Source organism: Chinchilla lanigera, unplaced genomic scaffold (assembly GCF_000276665.1).
Source record: "Chinchilla lanigera isolate Chin_1 unplaced genomic scaffold, ChiLan1.0 scaffold00064, whole genome shotgun sequence".
NCBI classification, from domain to species: Eukaryota; Metazoa; Chordata; class Mammalia; order Rodentia; family Chinchillidae; genus Chinchilla; species Chinchilla lanigera.
This window is the reverse complement of record NW_004955465.1, coordinates 3,506,673-3,530,793: the sequence shown is the minus strand read 5'-3', so window position 1 is coordinate 3,530,793 and position 24,121 is coordinate 3,506,673. Positions and strand designations below refer to the sequence as shown.

General features: G+C 43.2%; 2 protein-coding genes across 2 annotated transcripts in view; one reads left to right on the top strand and one right to left on the bottom strand.

Annotated features, from left to right (window-relative positions):
* Positions 1-451: 451 nt before the first annotated feature.
* Positions 452-7,765, bottom strand: Gcm2 (glial cells missing homolog 2 (Drosophila)). The gene is made up of 5 exons (XM_005398830.1): positions 7,676-7,765; positions 4,645-4,897; positions 4,444-4,556; positions 3,830-3,949; positions 452-1,867 (listed from the first exon to the last, which is right to left on the bottom strand). The coding sequence occupies exons 1-5, from the start codon at positions 7,763-7,765 to the stop codon at positions 929-931; spliced, it is 1,515 nt and encodes a 504-aa protein (XP_005398887.1). The 3' UTR covers positions 452-928.
* Positions 7,766-11,953: 4,188 nt separating this feature from the next.
* Sycp2l (synaptonemal complex protein 2-like) overlaps positions 11,954-24,121 on the top strand; it is a 78,735-nt gene continuing 66,567 nt past the window's right edge. Inside the window, exons 1-6 of the mRNA XM_013521772.1 lie at positions 11,954-11,959; positions 12,528-12,596; positions 14,107-14,244; positions 14,340-14,459; positions 18,727-18,831; positions 19,241-19,265. Of these exons, the coding sequence (XP_013377226.1) occupies positions 11,954-11,959; positions 12,528-12,596; positions 14,107-14,244; positions 14,340-14,459; positions 18,727-18,831; positions 19,241-19,265 (463 nt within the window). The remainder of the gene's footprint in view (positions 11,960-12,527; positions 12,597-14,106; positions 14,245-14,339; positions 14,460-18,726; positions 18,832-19,240; positions 19,266-24,121) is intronic.

The window sequence follows — 24,121 nt, the reverse complement described above, 5'->3', positions numbered from 1 at the left end:
AGTTGAACATTATCAATTACATTTATGAAGAATAACAAGGAAGAATAAAGTTATATAGTATTTGAACAAAATATCTCAATTTTAACTATAAAGCCCAATCACAAAAAACAGTACAGTAACAACCCACTCAATATACATCATCATTATTAGGCTGTCTCTGTTAGGAAGGCCATCGTGTTTGTGGTGTCACATGCCTGTATCCCAGCACTTTGGGAAGTTGAGGCAGGAGGAGAAATTGCAAATTTTAGTCCCACCTGGGCAATTGAGACAGGCCCTATCTCAAAATAAAAAGGGCTGAGGATGTACCTCAGTACAAGGCCTTAAGTTCAATCCCCACTGCTGAAAAAAAAAAAAAAAAATCCACCTAAAACTACAATCAATTCTTTAAAAATTAATTGTACTTTACCGTTGCCAAAGATTTTTTTAAAGATGTACTTTGGAGATAAAATGATTAAAATTACTTTCTGAGGTCATGTTAATAGGTTCTAAATGCTAAACAAAAATAGTATGAAGTGACTCTGCACGTAAAATTGAAGCACTTTCTTCCTGAAGCTCTTTAGCCAGCTTCTAACGGCTGTCCAAGGTCCAATGGGAAAGGCATAGAATGGGAACCAGGATCTTTCATTTCTCCTCCAGCACATGTGCTAAGCGAAGTTAGGCCAATGTTTTTAACCTTCCGGATCTCCAGTTGGTTTATTTGTTGATTTGGGAGTTCATGCCTACTTCTATCTACTGTAGCTGGTTTCAAAACGTGGAGCCAAATTTCTCAGAGCTATTAAACATTTGCAGCTGGTCATTTCCTCAGCTAAAAAGTATTTTTTACTACTGTCTGCATTTCTTTGCACACAAGCTGAATCTCCCAACCCAGCTACTTTGCATTTCGCCTCCTGTGTGCACACCCGTATCATGGGGCAACTGGAAATGTCGCTCAAAAGTCCTCACTGTCATAACTAAAGAGCAGACCTGCTCTGTCTGAGAAACTGATCACAGAGCCCAGGCCAGACAGACACACATCCCAGGGGTCTGCTCCATCTGTCCTGCAAGGAGCTGCCTCCTGAGGAAAAGCCATAGGGGGTCTATTGACAGAGCAATCTCCTGGAATTTTCAAACTTGTCCTGCCCATGGGAGAGGCTGCCCTGGTGACTACAGATAGGGGGTCCACAGCTTCTGGACAGATGGACATGGGGGTGTTTTCAGAAGCATAGCTGCAGCTGGAGAGGCCACTGAGCTCCTGCACACTGGCACCGTGTTTCAGCGCAGGGCACGGGTAGGCCTGGTAGGACACTTTGGTGGTGGTGGTGATCACTGTCTGCAGGGCTGGGCCACCTGCCGAGGGTGTCTCCCGGTACCTGCAAGGAACCTCAGGGTTATAATAAGGGCACCTGGCCACAGCCTGGAACTGTCCACAGTCAGTCCTTTCCTCAAGGCCTGGTTTTCCAAGGCTTGGTTTCCAGCCACACTGTTTACTGGTGAAATCAAAGCTGCTCTCATAGCTGCTGTAGGAATTGATGTTATATTGCAGTGCATTCAGATGAACCCAGTCTGTGTCATTCGAGATGCTGCTGGAATCTTTATAGAGGCTGGGAAATGGGCCTGGATTTGTGTATCCAGGGCCTGCCAAGTCATAGGTGCAAGGTGGCCTGGACAAATAAATCCTTGGGCTTGGATATTTCTGGAAGGGGGATGTGATGTCTCCTTGAAAGGTGGCCAGATCACAGGGAGCTGCGTAAATGTCCGAGTTTGGGAACGAAGGGAAAGTCTGCCCTGGACTATAGAAGCTGGTGTCTGGAATTATATCAAACAGTTCTGGATTTCCCAGGAGAGATGTGTTGTTGAATTGTTCACTGCTGTCTTGCTTTTCTCCTACCTAAGAAATGATACAAATACAGACAGGATACGCAAATGCTACAAGCATCCTCCAGCACACCAACAGCCAGCCATGTAAATAATGTAAATAACAAACTTCCAGTGGGTGGGCTCTGTGTTGCAAATAGTGTCCTGATAGGGAACATGATTTTGGCCTGTGGTCCAGAAGTTGCTAAGCTTGAGCTCTCTTAGGTGCGAATATCCCACCATGAATGAGGAAGACTCAAAGTAACCCTGCAGAATGGATGTGGGTGGCTGATGGTTCTTTTTTTTTTTTTTTTTTTTTTATGGTACTGGGGATCTAACTCACGACCTCGCGCTTGCTGGGCAGGCGCTGTGCCACTGAGCTAAATCCCCAGCCCGTGGCTGATGGTTCTGTTCTCACCTGTAAGAGGGGAGGCTTAGAAGCCACACAGAGGTGTTTTCAAATCCTGACTCTGTCCTTCACTGAAGGAATGAGTAACTTACTTTCTCTGGACCTCAGATACCTTGTTTTAAATACGCGGCTTCAGTGTAGAGTTTCTGTAACCATAGGGTTGCTGCAACCATCCGATGTCCGAATGTCTTAGATTGGTGCCTGGCACATGCAGGTGCTCAGCAAGGTCAGCGTCTGTCGTGCTCACACTGACACTGCCTGCCGGCCATGCTTTGGTGGAAAAGCAGCACTGGGTCAAGATGCCCAAAGACATTTTCTCTGTTCCTGTGTAACAGTGTTGCTATAGTTTGGATCTGGAATGTCCCCCAGAAACCCAGGTGGTGGCTGCTTGGTTCCCCGGTGTCACCATTTGGGAGTGGTAGAGAAAGAGGTGGGTCCTAGTGAAAGTGTTAGGGCATTGGGGGTGTGGCCCTGGGGTAGATATTGGACCCCAGGCCCCTTCCCTCTTTTTCTCTTTTGCTTCTGACCATGAGATGAGCAGCCTTCTCCACCATGTACTCTTCTCTGATGCGCTGCCTCACCACGGGCTCAAAAGCAACAGGCCACCCAACCATGGACCGAAACCTCTACAACTGTGAGCCAAAACAAGCCTTTCTTTTTTGAGTTGATTATCTCAGGTATTTTCTCACAGTAATGAACAGCTGACTAACACAAATGAAAAGGGTCCTTTCAAGGATATTCCATTCACTCACTGTTGTTAAGCATAGACAGCAGTGATGGCGAACCTTTTAGAGACTGAGTGCCCAAACTGCGACCCAAAACCCACTTATTATTTACTGCAACATGCCAGCACTGCAATGAGACCTGAATATTGAGGGTTTAGTTTAGGAAAAAAAAACCAAAAAACTGTTATCCAGTGCCTAAGGGCTCTGTGTGCCCACTGCGGCATGTGTAGCATAGGTTGTCAACACTGACATAGAGTAATAGCCCCTTTATCCACACTTGTTGCACTTTTCAACTACGCATGGTCAACCAAGTCCAAACACATGAAATGGAAAATTCCAGAAAGAAACAATTTATCTTTTAAGTAATTAATTGTTGTACATTTCTACGAGTGTTTTTATTATTAGTTACTGTTAATCTCTTACTGTGTCTAATTTATAAATTAAACTTTGTTGGAGGTATGTATGTATGAGAAAAACATGGTGCATATGGGTTTGGTACCACTTACAGTTTCAGGCGTTCACGGGGTGGGGGTTGAACATAACCCTCAGGGTAAGGGTGGTCTACTGGATTTCTTTCTTTATTAGCTGGATAATCACATTTGTACCAACATAGCAGCACACATCCTAATTATATCATTGCCTGTAAAGGTTGTTTGCTTTATTTAAAGAAGAGATTAGACTCTATCCAGATGTTGATTTAATGAGATTTTCCCACAAGTATATAACTTTCACATAAAATGAAATCTTTATAAGTTAGTATTTATAAACATTGTATTCCAACCATTTTGTATTTCTATTAATTACAAGTGTATCATGCAGTGAAGATGAACATAGGTCATGTGTGTAATGTCAGCCCCCTTACCTCGGGTTCTCGAATTCTCTTTTTCTGGCAGAAAGAGGCTATCCGTCTCTTGAGGGCACTTCTTCTAGCTTCTGTCTCTGATTTACTCTCTGGTCTTGGGTGATCATGAACTCCTTTGGCCTGTGTTAATGAAGAAATGAATTATGTCTTTGTTTCTCTAAAGGAAGCTGATTATGTTGGTAGCCGATCAAAACTCCCACCAGGCCTTTCCCAAGACCCAAGATGTTTTATTTTATTTTTTCAAAATGATGAAGAAAAAAGTTTTCAAAAATAAACCATCATCAATAATAGACATCTTAAAAGATGATCTCAGATAGGGCCAGGGATATAGCTCAGCAGCATAGCACCTGCCTGGCAAGCACAAGGTTGTGAGTTCGATTCCTGGTAACAACCCCCCGCGCCCCAAAAAAGATGATCTGCAATAAACTAATAAATAGATTATGACTCGGCTCACTACTTTGTGCTCTAGAACATCCCCGGGGTGCTCCACCACATTTCTGGCCATGGCCACTGTATTTGGTTTAGACCAGGGGGTCCCAAAGCAGATGGCAGGTGGGTTGGCCCCTTGCTATGATGAAAATATCCACCCCAAGCCATGCCATCACCCTTCCTACCTGGAAAAATATCGCGCTGCCATCCAGGCGCCAGAAATTGGTGACCGGATATCCGCTGTGCCCTCGGCAGGGAATCAGCTCCAAAGCAGACTGACAGTTGGGGCAAACCTTCTCTGCAAACCCCAGAGGCAGAAATATTAGTGACAACGCAGGCAGGGAGGGGAAGGTCGCGCAGGCCACCCCTGCGGGCCCCGCACACACTCTGCTGCTTGAGGCGCGCCTTGTCGCAGATGGCCGGGCGCAGCTGCAGGCGCGAGCCGTCCGGCAGGGCGCAGGCCCTGGCGCACAGCACCACACCCAGGCACGACTTCTTGAGGATGTGGCCGTTGTGGTTGTTGGTGTTGCGCATGGCCCAGCCGCTCAGGTGGCGCTGCGCCTTCTTCTCCGCGCTGCTGTAGATGAAGCGCACATAGCCGTCGGGCCACTCCCGGAAGGGGTCAAAGTGGGCTGGCGCCTGGGAAGAGGCGGAAGACGAGGGTCAGAACCACACACTCTGCCTTTCTGACCACAATCATTGTTAATGTAGTGCTTACCTCTTAAATGTGGTATGTGTATTAATTCACCCGGCTGTCACACCACACGAGCCCAACCTTAGAGTTATCATGCCCATTTTACAGAATAGGAAGTGAAGGTCAGAGAAGTTAATTGACTCACCTAAAGTCACACAGCTAGCAAGACCTGGCTCTGGGATTTCAGCTCCATCAGTGTAGCTCCAGAGCTGTGCTCCTTATCGCTTTGTTATTCCACTATGTGTGGTGTTTAAATATTCAACAAATTCTCCAAGTTAAGTATCAAGCTACCAGGGTGAAAAGCTAAAATACTGAGCACTGCTTTAGTACTCATTTTTGATGGTCATTGTTTTATGCATTACCTGTACTGCAACAATGTCTTTTTTTGTATATAACTTCAAAATAAAATTACCCTGTAGGGAGCACTTACTATTTACCACGGCAGGGGTTGGTAAACCAGCAACCATTGGCCAAATCCAGCCGCTCCTTGTTTTTGTACCGTCCCTGGCTCAGAATGCTTTTTTACATTTTAAACAGTTGGAAGAAAAATCAAAAGAAGAATTATCTTTTGTGATGCATGAAACATACATAGAATTCAAAGGGTGGTATCCATTTAGTTGGCCGGGCCATGGCCGCATACAGCCTTCCGTGTTATCTATGGATGCTTTTGGATCTGCAGTGCAGAACTGAATATTTGGGACAGAGACAGTATGGCTCACAGAGCCGTGTTATGCAGTATCTGTGATCCTCACAAGGAAGCGGAGGCTAGGTAAATAACGCTCTACAATGGCACAGCTGGGAATTAGAGGGAAGTTCCAGCAGCCAGATCTATTGGCGTGACAGATGATAAGGGGTCAGAAGAGTATTATAACAATAGTAAGCCACTTACAACTCTTCCCCCTCCTGCCCCCTGGAAAATTAGACCAAACATTTACACCACCAAAGGATTCTCGGTTGGACAGCTCAGACTTGTGTATGTTGTTAGTATTTCTTATCCTAACAGTAACAACATTTCAGGGAAGATTTTATTTCCCAACCCACAAGGATATCATTGAAATCAGCATTAATACTAATAGGTGTAAGATTTCTTTGAAATATTACAACTGACATAAGCCAATATACTGATTGAAGGTAAATCATGAGTGAAATACATGATGATGTAATAACATATACGATGATGTAACTGCACGTTTATTTTCCAAGTAAACATCTTTGTTTAAAATGTGCACGTTTCAACTTAAGGATCTTAATAACAAATGAACAGTTTTTTAGAAAAGAGAATCTTTAGGCTGTGGACTAGGCCCCCATGTTTTATACCACCAGCTCCTCAGATAGGGCTACTGGGATGAAGCCACAGAAGCTGTCTTTTTAACCAAACAAGAGCAGAGAATTTCAAGATTGGGTTTCATTTGCTCCAGTGTTTTGGCTGTGTGTGTGTGTGTGTGTGTGTGTGTCACAGAGAGAGAGAGAGAGAGAGAGAGAGAGAGAGAGGGAGGGAGAGAGGAGACAGTCTATCTGGACAGGCCTCTGAGATTGTTATCTAGCTTCAGCACTTGATGACAGGTCTGTAGCCAAGGCAATTTCAAGTACTCGCTCAAGGTTTAGCTGTTTCTCTCAGCCAGAGCAGGGCTGGAATGCTGTTTCCACATTTTTTTTTTTTTTTTAATACACTGTCAATTTTGAGATGTTACATGTACTCTGAGTAAGGCCCATTCTCCCAGGAAAAACAGTTCACATTTACCAGAAAACCAAGAAGATGCTTGAGGGACGAGCCTTTTCTAGCTAACGGCAAGATTAGATTATTTCCTATGAGGGTTCACACGGCCAGAAGTCAGGGTGAGGCACACCCTTTCGCAATAGTGATGCGGTGTACTCGAAAGCAGGCGAACTTTGAAACCTGAAAGTGATACCAAGAAAGTGCCTCGCTCTGTGAGAAGCACACACGGTGCTAACCATGAGAACTCATCCGGCACATAGCAGGGTCTGAGTAGCTTCCAAAGCTGTCCCCGTCCCCCACTTGGCTGGAAAGCAGCTCACATGGAGAATGACTCTTGTTACCCCCCATCTACACCTGGGACTTTCAAGTCGCCTTTTAGTTTTAATTTTAAAAGAAATATGTCCAAGTATGGCTGCTTTCTTCATTTCCTGCACTTGGCACCCTGAAAACTGAATCAAACCAAACCAAACCAACACAAAATTCACCCTGAAAGGGGATGACGTCCTTGTGACTAGCGAGGTGAGCTTTGAGCGGGTGGCTTCCTTAGCAGGACTGCGGAGCCCGCTCCATCCGGGCAGTAGAGTCCTGAATAGATCGCTCCAGTCCAGATGTGTTTCACATTCGCGTCTCCTCCGTTTGCAGTCCATCTTGCAGTTTGCGTGAGAAGCAGTACCATTTGCAAGTTTCCTCCTGACTTTTTCTTAGATTTTAATTAAGTAAGCAACAGAGAAACATGTGATTTCTTCCGTAATTAAGGGAAAGCGAAAGGAGAGGCGTCTGGACCTCACTTGACTACAGGAAGCGGGAGCCTGAGGTTCCCTTCCTGCTGCTTCCCGGGTGTTTGCACAGATGCACAAAGAAATCACCGGGAGCGGACACATCTCCGAGCTCAACCCTGCCTTCCTAGCGCCCAGGACCTCCCTGCAAGGCCCTCAGCAATGTGCGCGCGTCCAGAGATTCCGCAAGAATTTGTGCGCTTCGTCCTCGGAGGCTCGGCTCCACTCACCTGGGGCATCTGCGGGTCGTTGATGTCCCAGTTGAGCGTCATCCCGCGGGGATCCCCGCGCTCCGAGTCCTGCCCGGCGTCGGCTGGCATCTGCGCAGCCTCGATCGCTCTCTGCTCAGGATCCTGAAAGACAGACCAGAAAGTAAGAGGTGTGCCGGGTGACTAGGTGGCTTGTTTTCCTTTTTGGGAAGAAATTCGAGTGAGCGAGAGGGCACGTGCGCGTGCGCGAGCGACAGAAACAGAGACACACAGAGAGACACAGAGACAGAGATTAGTAATCCAGAGGCTGCGGGTGCTGGCGCTGCTGGGCCCTGTCCTCGGTGGCGGTGCTGAACCGAGTCCACGGCCCGCGCGCGTTTATAGAGACTTGGTCCCCGCAGCCCCGCCCATGCCCGGGGGCGACAGAGCCAGGCACGGGGGGAGGGGAGCTGAGCCCCAAGCAAAGACGATGGGTGGCAGGTTGGGATTTTCATTTAAATTGGAATCCACCTCCACACTGGCCTTGGCGGTTTGGCCAGGGTTTGTTCCAGGCCCTGGAAGCTGAGTTTTCCAGTAATGTCTCCAGGAGAGCGTGGGGACCCCACATGGGACCCTCGCCTGCCTTGCGCCCTGGTCTCAGCATCCGCGCCCGCGCCTTCTGTTTAGGCTGGAATCGTCTCTGGGTTCCGGCTGTGCTGTTGTGCGTGTCCCCAGGTCCGTGGTCGGCTGTTTGAGACACCCACCGGGGCGCCGGCGTCGCGTGTTCTGCGGGCCCAGGCGCACCCACGCTTCCGGGGTTGCGGAGAAACCTGCCCCCCCCTAGCCCCCGCCGTAAAGTCCTGGAAAGTGGAACCGGAGGAGGTAGGGGTGAGATGAACCTGGGTTGGTGGACGGGACGGCGCCAGTGAGCCCTACTAGGAGATCAAAAATCCGAGGAGCCTGGCGTGGTGGCCCACGTAATTCTTGCATGGTGGGAAGCCGAGGCAGGCAGATCGCAAGGTTGAGCCCAGCCCCGAAGCAATTTAGCGAGACTCGGTTTCAAAATTTAAAAGGAGGCTGGGGGCGTAGCTCAGTGTGAAGGCGATGGGCTCAATCTGCAGTGCCAGAGGGGAAAAGAAAAATCGAGGAACCGTGGACAGTTTGTGCCTTACCTGTTAAATAAAGGACTGGGGTTGAGTGCTCAATGGCCACCCACGTGAACATAAATCTTTTAAAAAAATCTTGATTGAGATTGTTGTGGAAATATCATGGTTATATTTACCCTAGACAGTTTTGAAACCAGAGGACTCTGGCGAGGACGCCGCGGGCTCCCCCAGGACTGGGATAGACATGCCTGCCCGCCTGGGCATCCGCCTCTCAGGGTGACTCAGGCGCTTGGGGCGTCCAATAAAAGAAGTCAGTGGAAGTCACTAGAGTCGCTCTGTAGCCACCCCGAGCTTCTGGAATTTAGTCCCCGCTTGGTTCGCAGCCAGCACGGTCGCGTTTGGAGTTCCAGGAAGGGTGCTGCGAAGCCTGGCTCTTCCAACCCAGGGGCTGGCGCTGGGCTGGGCCTCCCGCTAGACCGAGGGAGAGCGGGTGCGTTTGGACCCAGGACTTGCAAAGGGAAGGATCGCTCGCGCTCCCGGGCGCTGACTTCCCAGCCGGGGCACCGGAAGGCTGGCTTAGAAAACAGCCAGGAGCGCGAGGCTTCCGCAGACGGAGGGGAATGTCAGCTGGGGCAGCTCCGCGTACTCTCCTCCTCCCCAACGAAGGTTAAACAAACAAACAAACCCTCATCACGCACACTTTCACCCAGAGATTTTCATCTTACTAATCGGGTGTGGAAAGGCCTGGCAGTTCCTGTGACTCAGTTGCTTTTTGGGTTGTTTTTGTCTTGAAAATAGCCACCATTTTTAGTAAATTGATACCTCGTTCAGTGGGATAGCTTAACACAGTCTATACGTTTTTTAATCATTTGTTCTTTTTTTGTTTGACAGTCTATATATTTAAATGTTTTGAAAACAACTTTGAAAATAGCCATTGAACATTATCTCTAGGAATGCATGAAATTATTTTCACATTGTTAATTTCTTGCTTCTATGCATTGACATCTAGGGAAGCCCTACCCTTTAAAAATATAAATGTTTGAAGATACCAAAGTATAGTACAACAACTATTGATAATCTCCTACCTCTTTTGTCTGTAACTCACTATTACTTGTCTGTTTTCCTGAGAAACTATCTTGTAGATAACAATATGTAAAACAATAACCATTGATAATTTCCTACCACTTTGTCTGTAATTTGGTAAGCCCCCCTATTATTGTTATCCTTCTTTTACTCTTTAAAAAAAAAAATTAAAAATATAAATAAATGTAAAGACAAAATATTTTTTTTTCTTTTTTAATGAGACAAGGTCTTGCTATGTAGTTCAGGCTGACCTTGAATTCACTATGTAGCAGGGTGGCTTTGAACTCCTAGCTGTCCTCCCGCTCAGCCTGGCAGTCCAATTAATTTCTGAATGGATTCTGGTGTCAAAAATGTCATGGAGCTGCCACCGTATTTAGTGTGTGAAGAATTAGAACATACATTCCAAGTGGCCCTAAAATGAGGTCTGGTAGAACATGTTGGTAAAAGGAACTAACCAAAGTGAAGTTATACTGAATAAGTAAGAAAGTAAATAAATAAATAGTAGTATTGTCTATTTTGTTGCTCTTAATATCTCTTGAAGATTCGAGTACATTTCCACTGGGGTGTGGAAGGATGTATTCCCCCTTCCCATCTGAAAATAACTGACTATAAAGTTTTCTAACAAAACTTTAATCTTTATATTCTTTAAAATAAAGTGCATTTGAGCTGTATTTTGATTACTGATAGTTCTTTTCTGCCCTAATGTTTGCAGTGACTCCTAATACTTTAATTCACATCTGGCCCTGCCTTGGCTACTACTTTAGTATCAGAAGAGTCCTTTCAAAAGGAAAGGAATAAACCTTTGAATTTGCTAAGTGTAGGTGAATGAACGAAAGTGCTTATTTTCCCCGGAAATGGAAGCAAACGGTGCCGACCACACACGTTGTTGGGAAAGGGCCCGAGCTGCCCACAGCTCCTGGGTTTCCTAACGGGGATTCTCTTTTATATTAGCTTGACCTTCTGTAAAGATCACAGCATGAAACACAGCTTCCGGTCACACTACAAGTCAGAGTTTACACAGTGTTTGGATTTGAGCGAGCATTTTGCTTATGTTTAAAGAAAACACCAGTCCAAATTTTTATGTCGTGTCCCCATAGCTGACCTATGGGACGAGGTAGCTTTGAGCGCAGTTAAGGGAAATGGGCAAAAAACAAGCAAAGGATTGGCTTTTTATTTCTTACATCCCCTCCCGCTGGCCAAAGTACTTTAAAAAAAAAAAAAGCAAAGAAACAGAAAACACCTTCTTGTATGGTATCAGGAAAGGATTCACAATTGCAGGTACAAGTCCAGCTGATCTACACGAGAGCAGCTCCCCGCGTCTGCTGGGGAGAAACCCTCGGCGCCTCTGCAGGGGATGCTCCTCCGCGTCACTGGAGGCGCGCTCGCGTTTGCTCTCGATTTCTCGCGTTTCTCGGGTCTCAGATGGGGGAGGGCTGCGGGCACAGGTTCCTTTGATCAGAGTTCTTCGAGAGGATTGAAAGCCCTCAGCCACCCGCGCCCGGGCCCTCGGCGCAGCCCGCCGGGATCGCGGGCGCCTTCGGGATGCGGGAGGTGAGCGAGCCGGCTCCGCGCCACGGCAGGGACGGGGGGCGCGGGGCTCGGGGCGCGGTGGATCCAGCTTTTGGGGCGCTCGGGTTCCCGCAGTGTGGGGGCGGCTTGCAGCCGGACAGCTCGGCGCGGGCAGAGCTCTGCGCTCTTCCTGTTACAGCAGCGCGGACTTGGTTCTTCCTGCGGGGCGCTGGGCATTTCCCCAGCTCGCTCTTCTTCCTTGCAGCGTGCAGAGTGCACGACCCATCCTCCCTGGGCTCAGGTCTGCGTTAAGTGCTGAGCTTTTTAAAAAGTTAACTGCGAGGAAAAGGACGGCCTCTACGACGGCTGGGGCCGGCGCTCCTACTTTTCAGCAGTCAACGACTGTTCTGCTGGGGGAGGAAAAACAAGTCTAGATTTTGGTCGTTGATTTTCAACGGTTTCCCTATTTATAAATGAAGGTGATAGTGCCACAGATAGAGATTTAAGGGTTTCAGTTAAGTTCAGAGAGTCAGGATTGTGCGCCTGAATCACACGTAGATTTCTAAACCTTTTTTTGTGGGTCTTACAATTTTCAGTTGTTAAAACAAAACCAGGCGATGGGATGATGGTATTCAACGTGGTATTCTGTGTTGGGAAATCAGAATGGTGGGTCAGAAAGCTTTCTTGAAGAAAATATCTAACAATTTACCGTTAAGTGTTCTGGATGCTGCGTTTGAGGTTGTGGCCGTTTGCTGATTGAACTTGTAGTATATAACTCTTAGTAATGTTTGGAATTTATGTCACAAGTATACGGCTTACACTCATGGCCAGGCTGGAAAATACCCTTTTGAACTTGTGAATTTTTAATCTGAACATGGTTTATTCAAAGCCTTTTTTTAATTTTATAATCACCACAGGGGTCTAAATTTGTTTCCTTGGGACGATCCTTTATTCAAATGATGGTGACTTTGCTTCTTATGATTGTATTATGAGAGACCATGCTAAAGAAGACTGGGTAAAAGTGCTGGGGTTTTTGTTTTTCTATTCTACTTAGATCTGTAATCAGTGATATGAGCAAACGAAGTTTTCTCTTCAGGAAAATAATATAAACTTTAATTTTTGTGGTTTTTTTTTTTAAAGTTAAAGTGCATTTCTTTGAAACAGTTTTTGAAAAGCAATCTTTTTATTGCATACAGGAAAATAAAGATCATTTGCAGTCTGTTAAGGAAGGTGATGGCTCTGGGAAGGCCCAAGATGCTTTCTGGGTAAAGATCATTTATTTTGTGTTCTATGTGTTGCTTTGATTTCTGTGTTCTTGGTGGGGAATCAGACCATTGCTCCTTTAGCAGCAGAGAAATCTTGTTTGTTCTTCCATAATTTCCTTCCCATATCCAGTATATTACCATGTCTGTTCAATTTTACCTCCTCCCACCCTACTAATATCATAGTCTAAACTGTCTGACGCCCAGCATTCTTCTGCATGGAAGTAGACAGTGCTCAACAAAACAGACATCATTCCTGCAAGCATGGAGCTTAGAGACTGGCAGTGAGCTACAGAAACAGGTAAACAAAGTAACAGTAGGGAAAGAACAGGCTGTTGCAGTGGAGAATAACCCCAGGTGCAGGAGGCACCTGGCCTCCTTTCATGAAGTGGTGCTGGAAGGTTCACCTGGAAAGGTGGTGCTCAGACCTCCATCTGTGGGAAGCAGCAGTCCAGGCGCACAACTGCCAGTGTGAAAGCCCCGAGGCCCGGAAGACCTTGGCTTAGTCCAGGGCTCATGAGTTGGGAATTCGGGCTGAAGAAGCTGGCAGAGATCCTGTCACTTGGACCCTTGCAGACTAAGGAAAAGGGTTTGGATTTATTCGCAGTGCTGGGGAAGCCACCTCAGAGTTTCAAGCAGGCACAGTCCAGGGCTTCTGAGTTGGAGGATGCCGGGGAGTGATGTCACCGGTGTTGGTACCTTTCCCACCCTTGCTGTTCTATGCCAGAGAATGCGTCTGCTTTCTCAGGGTGGTGGGGAGGCTAATTGGGGATCGCTGCAGGACACATCACACACTTGGCACGAATGGCCCCACTATGTGGTGATGAAATGATTCTGTTTATGGGGAGAAACTTCAAATGCTGCCTCCTCACTTAAAATCTATGGCAAGAATGAGTGGAATTTAGAGCTGTGTACAGTAAAATGCTTTCTTATCCAAATAATATATATTATAATTTAGCCCATACGATTAGCCTGTTTATAAGAAATCATATCGTTTATCACATGGATATTTGAGAAATGTCTGTTAATCTAGTAAGAATATTTAAAATATATCTTGTCTAGTGTTTAGGCAGGAATTTTTGTTGCATGCAATTAGTTGTTTTCCTTCTATTACTTACGTCAGTTAATGCATGATCAGAGGCTTCAATTTTCTTACTGTTTTGGAATTTGCAAAATTGCCAAGTATCTTCTATGTTTATACCTAATTCAAGCACATTTCCTTATGATGGTGGTTCCTGAGCTGTCGCAGGCATTGGGATGACCTGTAGGGCTCCACCAGGCCCCAGGTGACACCAGTGTCGCCACTGGCCCAGGAACTGCATTCTGACAACTGTCTGAAGCCAACAGAAAAGTCAGTCCTTTAAGTGATTGTCGACAGTAAAAGACAGCTCTCTATTTTTTACCCTACATTATTTTGCACTGAGTTATTACTGATCATCATATTAGTTAGAAATATTCTAAAAGAAGTATTCTTGGGGGAACAGAAATAATTCACAAACCATCACTTCTTCAGCTCCAGTCGCTTATTACTGATGCCTTCCACGGTGAAGGATTTCAGAAAATACAAGAGTATCTTCAACAGAAAGAAAGCCACTTCCCTCAAAAATATGATCATCTCCTATTACACCGTCTTGACAGAGCAGTAAATAAGGCAAGTGAGTTGGGTTTTTGGAGGACTAAAGGGGGACTAAAAAGCAATGTATACTTATTTGTAAGAATTTTAATTTAGTCTGGTCTGATATCTAGGAACTGGATAAAAAGGAATTTCAGTGTGTGTCACTGTTGTTGAAATGTATGCAGCGATTCTTCAAAGACAGCCTCAGAGAAGATGAGCCCTTGCTGATTCAGCAGGGACTGATCTCGAAGATAAGTGTCGTACTTTAATGTCATGACTTTCGGGTAACTTAATGTGCGGGGCTGGGGCGTGGCGGGCTGGGGCGTGCTCCAGCCTCTGGTTTGGATCCCCAGAACTTCAAAAACCAAACTACTGTGGACTAGATTGACTCTCAAAGAAACTGTATCCATTCTCATTGCTTTTTTCCAATCCGTATTAAATGCATGTTTCCTAGGTGTAGGCCGGCAGAACACCTTGGGAATGGTGGGTTAAGGCAGGTGCAGCTCATCTCCTTGACAAACAGCAGCAGGTTTTTAATTACCTTAGCAAATTTGACTGGGAAAGATAGGATAAATAGGCGTACCCTCCATTATTTTAATAGTATCAACAAGGTTAAACCCAGACAAAAATCATTAAAACTTCCCTTTGCCTTTGTAACATTATAATATTCTCCCTTTCTAAATGCTGGATGGATTAAAAAAAAAAAACAACCCTATTTTTGTTAAAAGTCACCCTATTGATTCTTTTTGCTTTCTCAAATTAACCACGAGGCAATGTTACAAGCGTCCTTATTAACGACAGCTGGGAGCATTCCACGTTTGCAGAATTCTTGCTGCGTGAACTCCCTGGGGAGGCCTTTGCAGCCCCAAGAGACGGTGTATTTGCTAGTGAGAAGGGAGGTTGGCACGGAGGGCTGACTGGCTAATAATGCAGTCCTGCATTTCCTGCCGTGGCTCTGGCACCTGAAGTTTATCAGGACCAGTTTGGGCCAAGGAGATCTTGATCTTGGTTCATCTCCATCTCTCTCTTAAACCTCTACAAATTATAGGTCTGAGAGAGAGAATCAGTGCCAGCCTCGCCCAAACTGAACTCCAGGACTCTAAAAGTATTTACAGGGGACCCTAAAGAATGAGCTTTCATTTCTGCATTTAGTTCCACTTACCTCCTCGATACAGTCACTCAAGCAGGAAAGAGGAAATAGGCTCCACAGATTTTGAAAGGGGGCAAGTCACTCAAGCAGGAAAGAGGAAATAGGCTCCACAGATTTTGAAAGGGGGCAAGATGACGTGAGGGTGCTTTGGAGTTTAAGCTGATGTTGTGGGGCTGTGAGCTGGACTGTACCCCAACCTGGTTTTCCTATTTAGGCTTAAGAGTACTTTCCCAAAGTTTGAAACAGTGTCACATCAAGTATCTCCTGAATTTCAAAATCAAAAAGGAGTTTCCATATCACAACCAAATTCTTGTTGGTGACGGGGATTTCATAACCATAATTAAATATCTCTTGTGTATACATACATGCAAAATTTCTGCTTCTTTCCCTTCTCTTTTCCCACATCCCAGTTGCTCTTTACCCTTGAGCGTTTTCCTTTCATTTCACAATGTCTAGCATACCTCCAAGTTTTTATTAACTCCTTCAGGTTTTACACTAGTGAGGCAATGCGGTGCTTGCACATGCAGGTCTGATTTATTTCACTTATGAGTATGGTCTCTAGTTGTGACCATTTACCTATAAAGGCCTCGAGTTTATCTTTCTTTATAGCTGAGTAATATTCCATTATTAAAAGTACCACAATTTTCTTATCCAATCCTCAGTGGATGGACATTTGGGTTGCTTCCACAATTTAGCAATTACAAATTGTGCTGCTATGAACATAGGTGCACATATATCTCTGTGATATGATGTTTTTAGATCTTCTGGGAAAAATACCCAGAAGGGAATAGCTGGGTTGAATGGGACCTCTAGACCTAGTTTTCTGAGGAATCTCCAAACTGATTTCTACAGTGGTTTCACCAGTCTGCATTCCCACCAGCAGTGGAGAAGGGTTCCTATTTCTCCACAGACTTGCCAGCATTTGTTAGTGGTTGATTTCTTAATGCTAGCCATTGTTACTATGTATATACAGGATAGCTAACATAGTTGTTCTACTGTCTTCCATTTCTTTGCTGAAAGGAACTGTCAATGAGTCCTTGATTGATCAGTATTGCATGTCTCTATTTGTTTTCATGAAAAACCACTTTGAAGATATCAATATGTAATACAACAAGCATTGTTAATGTCCTACCACTTTGTTTGTAACTCTGTATTGTTTGTATTGTTCTTTTGCTATTTTGTAAATGGTTGTCTGTTAATGTTTTCTTCCTTTTATTTTTAAAATTAAAAAAATTAGATATCTTCTAAAACATACTGTTATTTCATAGAGCTCTGGGTCGAGGAGAACAGATCAGTATTATCAAGGAGAAAAAGATACTGAGATGTGTACTTTGTACAGCCAATTATTGACAGGCTTAACACAATTTGATTGGAATTATTCTCAGTAGAAAAAGAATTTCCCATGGAAAGGAATGAATTTAGTTTTGTACTCTAAGGTCTGGGAGGATCAAGCATCTTGTCTCTTCTGTATTATTAATTGTGCCATTTCTATTGACCTTGTCTTCTGGTAATGACCTAGCAGTGGGGACAGTTGGGGTGCCTGTTGGATGACATGATTGTGGCACATAAGTAGGCTCAGGGAGTACTTCCTGTTCCCAGATATTGACCAGCCACTGTGGCATCTTCCCCACTCTTCCACATCTGTACTTGAGCAATACATGTGGGGGTGTGTTGGGAGGGAGACAGGCTTGGAGGAGGGATGTGGAATGGTGACAGTGATCTAAAAGCATAACATTTTGAGCGTGAGTATAAGGAAAACAATATAGCTTTGGCCATGAGTTCCATAGAAAGGCATATTTCTTTCTTTCCTGAAGAAAGTTTGCATTAGAAGGTGGATGATTTATTGCAAGTGTTTGTCGTCTGCTTTGGGGTAACAGTGACTATGAGCATGGTGGCATCTCTGATGTACTGCTCTGCATCACAGTCACCCAGGGAGATTGAACAAACACTGCCCGGGAACCAGCACCAGGGATTTTGATTCCCTGGATCTGGGATGGTCCCAGGCATTGGGGGTTTTTCATAGCTCCACAGGTTTTTCTGGTCAAGAACAGAATTGTTTATGTTCTTTAGCTGGAGTGCTCGGGGTCCTGGGCTCCCATGTGTCCTCAGTTTGGAATGCCATACGCCCATTGAAAGTTCATGTCACTGACTTCAGTTGAATTGATGATTTCTAACTGAGCATATAGGATTTTTCTTTCTCTTTAAAAGGTATATGAACTTTTTCCTGTAAGAGTGGCCAGTCTCAGCAAAGAGGGTTTTTGCTTTATTAAGTATATTTTGGAAGGGGTTATAGAAGTTTATTTTAAATCAATCTTAGCTACTTAATATGAAGTTACATATATAATTCCTACAATGGTGGTTGTTTTACATATTGTTGCCTACAAGATAGTTTCTCAGGGAAACAAATAATAGTGAGTTACAGACAAAAGTGGTAGGTTATTATCAATGGTTGTACTATGCTTTGATATCTTCAAAGTGGTTTCTAAAGAAAATAAATAGAGCTATACATGAGTGGCCAATTGACTATTCATTGATTATCCTCAATGGTTGTTGTAGGAAACACATAGTGTAATTCCTACAGCACAAAAAAACCTCTAATCAGCTGGAAGCTTTTGTAGAGGAACGATCAGCCTAGAATGTGTTTACTATAACCATGGCTACCTCAGGATCACTTTCCTTTGATATTTGTGTTCTGTAGTGTCTCAGGCCTGCATGATTTTCCCCCTGTATTGGGGTCATTTAGACTTTTCTCTATAGAGTCATATATGGTGGCACACACCTGAAATAGCACCTATAAAACCAGGCTGAGGGGGCTGGGGATTTAGCTCAGCGGCAAAAGCACCTGCCTGGCAAGCGCAAGGTCGTGAGTTCGGTTCTCGGTACCGGAGAAAAACCAAAAAAAAAAACAAAAAAAAAAAAACAAAAAAAACCAGGCTGAGGCATGAGGAGCTTGAGTTCAAGCTAGCCTGGGAAACTGAGACCTTGTCTCATAATAAAAAATAAAATTGAAAAACAACCTGGGGATGTAGCTCAGTGTGGATGCCCAGGGTTTAATCCCCAGCACTGCAGAAGAAAAACCACAAACTTCTCTCTCCAGCTTCTTCATGTGGCTTTCTGTTACAAGACCTGCCTAATCCTCTCTTTCTTACTGGTATCAGAGAATGGAGGGCAATTCTGAAGCATGGACTCCATTCTGAGGAGTTCTCTGATTAAGGAGCCTTAGAGCCAGGCCTAACTGAAATATGGAGTGGGAAAAGTCCTTCAGGATTTTTTTGCTCTAGTGAGAAAACTGTCTCATGAAACTTTATTGAATAGGCAGTCAGTATTCAGTCCTGGGTGATTCTACCAGTGTTTCTTCTCTTGTGCACATGACTTCCTGGTTTGAAAGGACGACAGGCTTTCTGAGCACTGAAGCCCTAGCCTCAGGTACAGCGCTGATGGACCTCATAGAGGACTTCCTGGACTCCGCACTGGTAAGGCTGGCCAGGTGCTCTGTGGAGCGGGTCGGCTGCTGTGGGCAGGAATCATAAGTGATTTGTAAGGCTGGACTTTTTGTTAAAATGTGAGTTCTGCTAAAAGACTCCCATGTGTTAAGAATAGTAGGTGAAATAACAAGCATAAATATATATACTATATATATATAATATATATATCCAATGTGATAGAAAACGAGGTAATTTTTATGCATATATGTATTACTATTTGATGGCATATGTTCTTTTTTAATGAGGTGATTGAAACTCAAGCAGGCTTTCTTTGATTCTTCTGGGTTTAACGATTTAAACACCTGGCTATTAGTATGATTGTTCACACACTAATGACATAGCTTAGAATGCTGTTTTAAAAGAATGTGATCTGTGCTTTTTCTTTCTTTCTTATTAGATTATTTCCAGCAGTAGTACTAAAGGTAAGCACTGGCTTTTATCATCTTATTAATAGAACATTTTGGCACAGAGAAAAGAATATTTAAATGATATTTAAGAGTAAGCAGGGTTGTACACTTAGATTTACCAGGCACTTTATGGTGGTGTGATCTTGAATTGCATTTTATTGAAAAGAATGTCTCCGGTTGTCTGAGATGCCTGTTTGCTTAGCTCTGGCACATTTTGGCTTCTGTCCTCTGTTTGGGTAATGGAAAGGCATTTTAGTCACTGGACTAGAGGTCTAGTACCCTGTTTTAGAGGTGGTTTGTCCCACAAAGGTTCTTGTGCTGCAGGCTTGGTCCCCAGGGCAGTCATGTGAGAGGAGGTGGATCTCTGAGGCAGGCCTCGTGCAAAGTATCTACGTGACAGGAAGGGATTAATGTCAGGTCTGGAGACTGGGCTGCTTCCCGTGAGAGTCTTCTGCTTTCTTGTCATCTTTTAAAAATTTTAAGGCATATGAGACAGTGTATGCAGGCTTTGAGTCCAGCTTATTTTGCTCACTGTGTCTCCACTTCCATTTTCCTGCAAAGATGTGATTTCAGTCTTCATTATGGCTGAATAATATTCCATTGTGTGTACATCACATTTTTTGTTTTTATGAGTGCATATTAATACAGAATAATGAGATTCGTTTTTGGTATATTGGTACGTGCTGATAACATATTTTGGTCATTTTTACCCTCATTACCTCTCTCTTCTTCCCTTCCCCCATCCCTTCCCTCATTTCTAACAGTCTACCTTCTTGTTTCTTGTCATTTCCCCACCTGGGTTTTTTAGATTGTGACATTTAACATGCATGATTAAACTTTCTATGTCTGGCTTATTTCACTTAACATGAGGTCTCTGGTTCTCTCCATTTTTCTGTGAATGACATGATTTCATTCTTCTTTATGATTGAATAATATTCCACTATACTGCATTTCTTGTATCTGTTGGTGGACATCTAGGCTGTTTCCATACCTTAGCTACTGTGGACTTTGTCGCAATAAACATGGGCATGCAGGTATTGCCATGGTGTGCTGACTTTCCTCTGGGAATCTATCAAGGAGCAGTGTGGATCAAATGGTATTTCTATTTTCAGGAAGTGCTATATTGATTTTCATACTGCACTGTACTAGTTTACATTCCCCCAAATAGTGTAGGGGGTTTCTTTTTTTCTATATTTTTTGGGGGGTATTCTTGGTAATATCCACTTAACTAGTGAGGCAGAATCTTGGTGTAGTTTTGGTTTGCATTTCCCTAATGGCTAAGGATACTAAACTTTTTTTCAATATACATATTGGCCATTTGCACTTTATTTTTTGAGAAACATGTGTTTATTTCCACTTATTGATTGATTGGGTTATTTATGGGGTTTTGATATTAAGTTTTTTGAGTTCTTTATCTATCAAGATACTAATCCAGAAGAGTAGCTGGCAGATATTTTCTCTCACCTCTTATCTCTTCTTCTGTTGTTTCCTTTCCTGGGCAGAAGTTTTTTAATTTGATACAGTTCCACTTACTGATTCTTGTTTCTATGCTATTGAGGAAGTTGTGGCCTATGCCAATGTCTTCAAGTGATTCCCCTGTGTTTTCTCCTAAAAGTTTCAAAGTTCCGTATCTTATACCTAAGTTTTTGATCCATTTTGAATAGATTTTTGTACAGAGTGAGAGATAATTTCGATCTTCTACAAGAGGATGGCTGGTTTTCCTAGAACCATTTGTTAAAGAGGCTGCCTTTTCTCTCATGTACATTTTTGGCTCCTTTGTCCAGAATCAGATGGCTGTGGTCATGTGGGTTTGTTTCTGTGTTTGCCTCATTGGTCTCTGCATCTATTTTGGGTGCCAGTGCCATGCTGTTTTTGTTACTATTGCCTTGGAGTATATTTTGAAATTGGGTATTACGATGCCTCCAGTTTTACTTTGTGCTCACGATTGATTTGGCTCTTTGGGGTCCTTTTTTTTTTTTTTTTTTTTTTTTTTGTCTTTTTGAGACAAGGTCTCTCTATGCAGTTCAGGCTGGCCTTGAGCTCACTTTGTAGCCCAGGCCGGCCTTGAATTTGCAATGATCCTCCTGCCTCGGCCTTCTGAGTGTTAGGATTACAGGCGTGCACCACCACACCTGGCTTTGGGGTCCCTTGTACTTCCGTATGTGTTTTAGGATTATTCTTTCAGTTACATGAAGAATGTCATTGGTATTTTGAATCAGCAAACACTTTAGGTAATATCACCATTTTTACCATATTCCACTGATTCATGAACGTGGGTGGTGTTCTAGTATCTTCAATTTTTTTCTTGAGAATACTAAATTTTCATTGCAGAGAGGTCTTTCACCTTGGTGAGGCTTGTTCCTAAGTATTTTATTTTTGTAGCTATTGGGAATGAAATTATTTTCGTTTCTTAGTGTATTTATCATTGAGGTATAAAAAAGGCTATTGTGTTTTAATTTTGATTTTTGCATCCAGCCACTTTCCTAATCTAAAAGTCTTCTGGTGGAGTTTTTAGAATCTTCCAAAGAAAGGATCATATCATCTGCAAATAAGGATGATTTCCTCATTTCCTGTTTGTAAACCTTTTTACAAGGTCTTATCTAATTTGTCTTGCTATCATTTCAAGTACTATATAAATGGGAGTAGTGAGAGTAAGCGCCTTTGTCTTGTTCCTGGTACTAGAGGAAATGCTTTCAATTTTTCTCCATTCAGTATGATGTTGGCTGTGGGTTTGTCTTGTATAGCTTTTATTATATCAAGGTAAGATCTTTCTAGATCTATTTTTATCATGAAGGGATGTTAAATTTCATCAAAGGCTTTTTTTTTTGCAACTTTGAGATCATGTGATTTTTTTTTTTTTTTTTTAGCCTTGATTCTGTTTATGTGGTGTATTACGTACACTGATTTATGTATATTGAACTGTTCTTGGATCTCTGGAATTAAACCATGTTGGTCATGTTTTACAATCTTTTTAATGCTTTGTTGCATTCTGTTTGTAAGAATTTTGAGGATATTCACATATATGTTCATCAGAGATACTAGCCTGTAGTTTTCTTTCTTTGTGGAATCTATATTGAATTTTGGTATCATAGTCCTCTTAGTTACTTTTCTCTCATTGCTGAGACAAAATACCCAATGCCTAAAATTAAGGAAGGAAAGGTTTATTTAGCCCATAGTTTGTGGAGGTTTCAGCCTATACTCGGCTGGCTCCAATGGAGTGGCACATGGCAGAGAGCAACAGGGGGCAGAAGACAGCGAAAGCGGGAGGAGCAAAAGGGAGGAGCAGTGACAAGCAGCCCCTTTTCCTCCCTTATGTTGTATGTGAACTGTCCGCCTCAGGGTGGTGTAACATTCACATCCATAATCCCAGCATTGGACCATGAATCAATCATAAAGTCTAGGAGCCCGCCCCATAGACTACATGAGCCTTTGGGGGGACATGCAGACACAAACCATAACAACAATCATACTTGCTTTGTAGAATGAATTTGGAAACATGTCTTTTTTCTATTTTATGAACTAGGTTGAAGAGCGTTAGTGTTCTTATTTCAAGGTCTGGTACAACTCACCAGTAAATCTGTCCAATCTTAAACTGTTCTCTGTTGGGAGACTTTATATCTCCTTCAATATTATTGTGTATTATTATTTAGTTTTTTTATCTCGTTTCAATTCTTGTAAATTGTATGCATCTAGAAATTCATTTCTTCTAGGTTTTCCAATTTATTAGAATGTTTTCAAAGTAGTTCTAATAAGTCTCTGGATTTCAATTTTATATGTTTGGCTTACTTTTCTCATTGCTGAGACAAAATACCCAGTACCCAAAGCTAAAGGGGGAAAGGTTTATTTAGTTCACAATTTGTAGAGGTTTCAGTCCATAATCAGCTGGCTCCAAGGCAGGGTGACGTAGCGGAGGGGCATCAAAGAGGAGAAACCATCCATAGCAGTCAGAAGGTAGGACAAAAAAAAGGAAGCAAGGGACAACCATATCCCTTATGTCTTATCCAGGCTACTTAGGGCAGTAGCCCTCACACCCTAAATCCTAGTCCCTTTGAACCTAGCATTGCACCATGAATCAATCCCAGCGTCACACACTCTGTAGATCCAGCCACCTCTGAAAAAGCCCCACCTGTGACCTCATGAGGCTTGGGGGGACATCTAGACACAAGCCATAACAATATTGTAACATCACCTTTTTCATCTCTAGTGTTATTAATGTGAACCCTCTTTTTCTGATTAGTTTGTGTAAGGGATTATCAATCTTGTTTATCTTTTCAAAGAAACAATTCCTTGATTCATTAATCCTTTGTAGTGTTTCAGTCTCCATTTTATTTATTTCTGCTTTGGTTATTTATTGTCTACTATTGCTTTTGGGTTTTGTTTTTGTTTTTCTAAAATCTTCAGATGCATTATTATTAGGTTATGTATTTGAGATCGCTAGTTTTTTTTTTTTTTTAATGTAGGCCCCAAATAGTTACAAAATTGCCTCTTGGGAATGCCTTCTCAGATTCTGGTCTGTTGTACTCCTATTATCATTTGTTTGAGGAAAATTTTAAATTCTCCCTGGTTTATTCAGTAACCCATTAATTGTTCAAAAGTTCATTATTCACTCTCCATATCTTTGTATTTCTTTTATTGATTTCTAGTTTCTAGCATGTGGAGGTTCTTTTCTGCTTAGGCTTTTTATGATTCTAAATGCTCCAGTACCTGGATGTCCACATTTTTCTCACAATTTGGGACATTTTCTTTTTCACTGAGAGGACTTTCTGTGCCTTTAGTCTGTATCTCATACCCCTCTTATAGTCCAAAAACTCAAACTCAGTTTTTGAACCTATCCCTGAGGTCTTATATGTTTTTGTAATTTCTTATTTTAT

Excerpts from the sequence above, each read along its gene's own strand:
- Gcm2 (XM_005398830.1), bottom strand. The coding sequence starts at position 7,765 with ATGCCAGCCGACGCCGGGCAGGACTCGGAGCGCGGGGATCCCCGCGGG. Across the intron at positions 4,898-7,675 it reads ACGACCCGCAGATGCCCCAG|GCGCCAGCCCACTTTGACCC; the intron begins GTGAGTGGAGCC and ends GCCTCTTCCCAG. Across the intron at positions 1,868-3,829 it reads AGAGAATTCGAGAACCCGAG|GTAGGAGAAAAGCAAGACAG; the intron begins GTAAGGGGGCTG and ends ATCATTTCTTAG.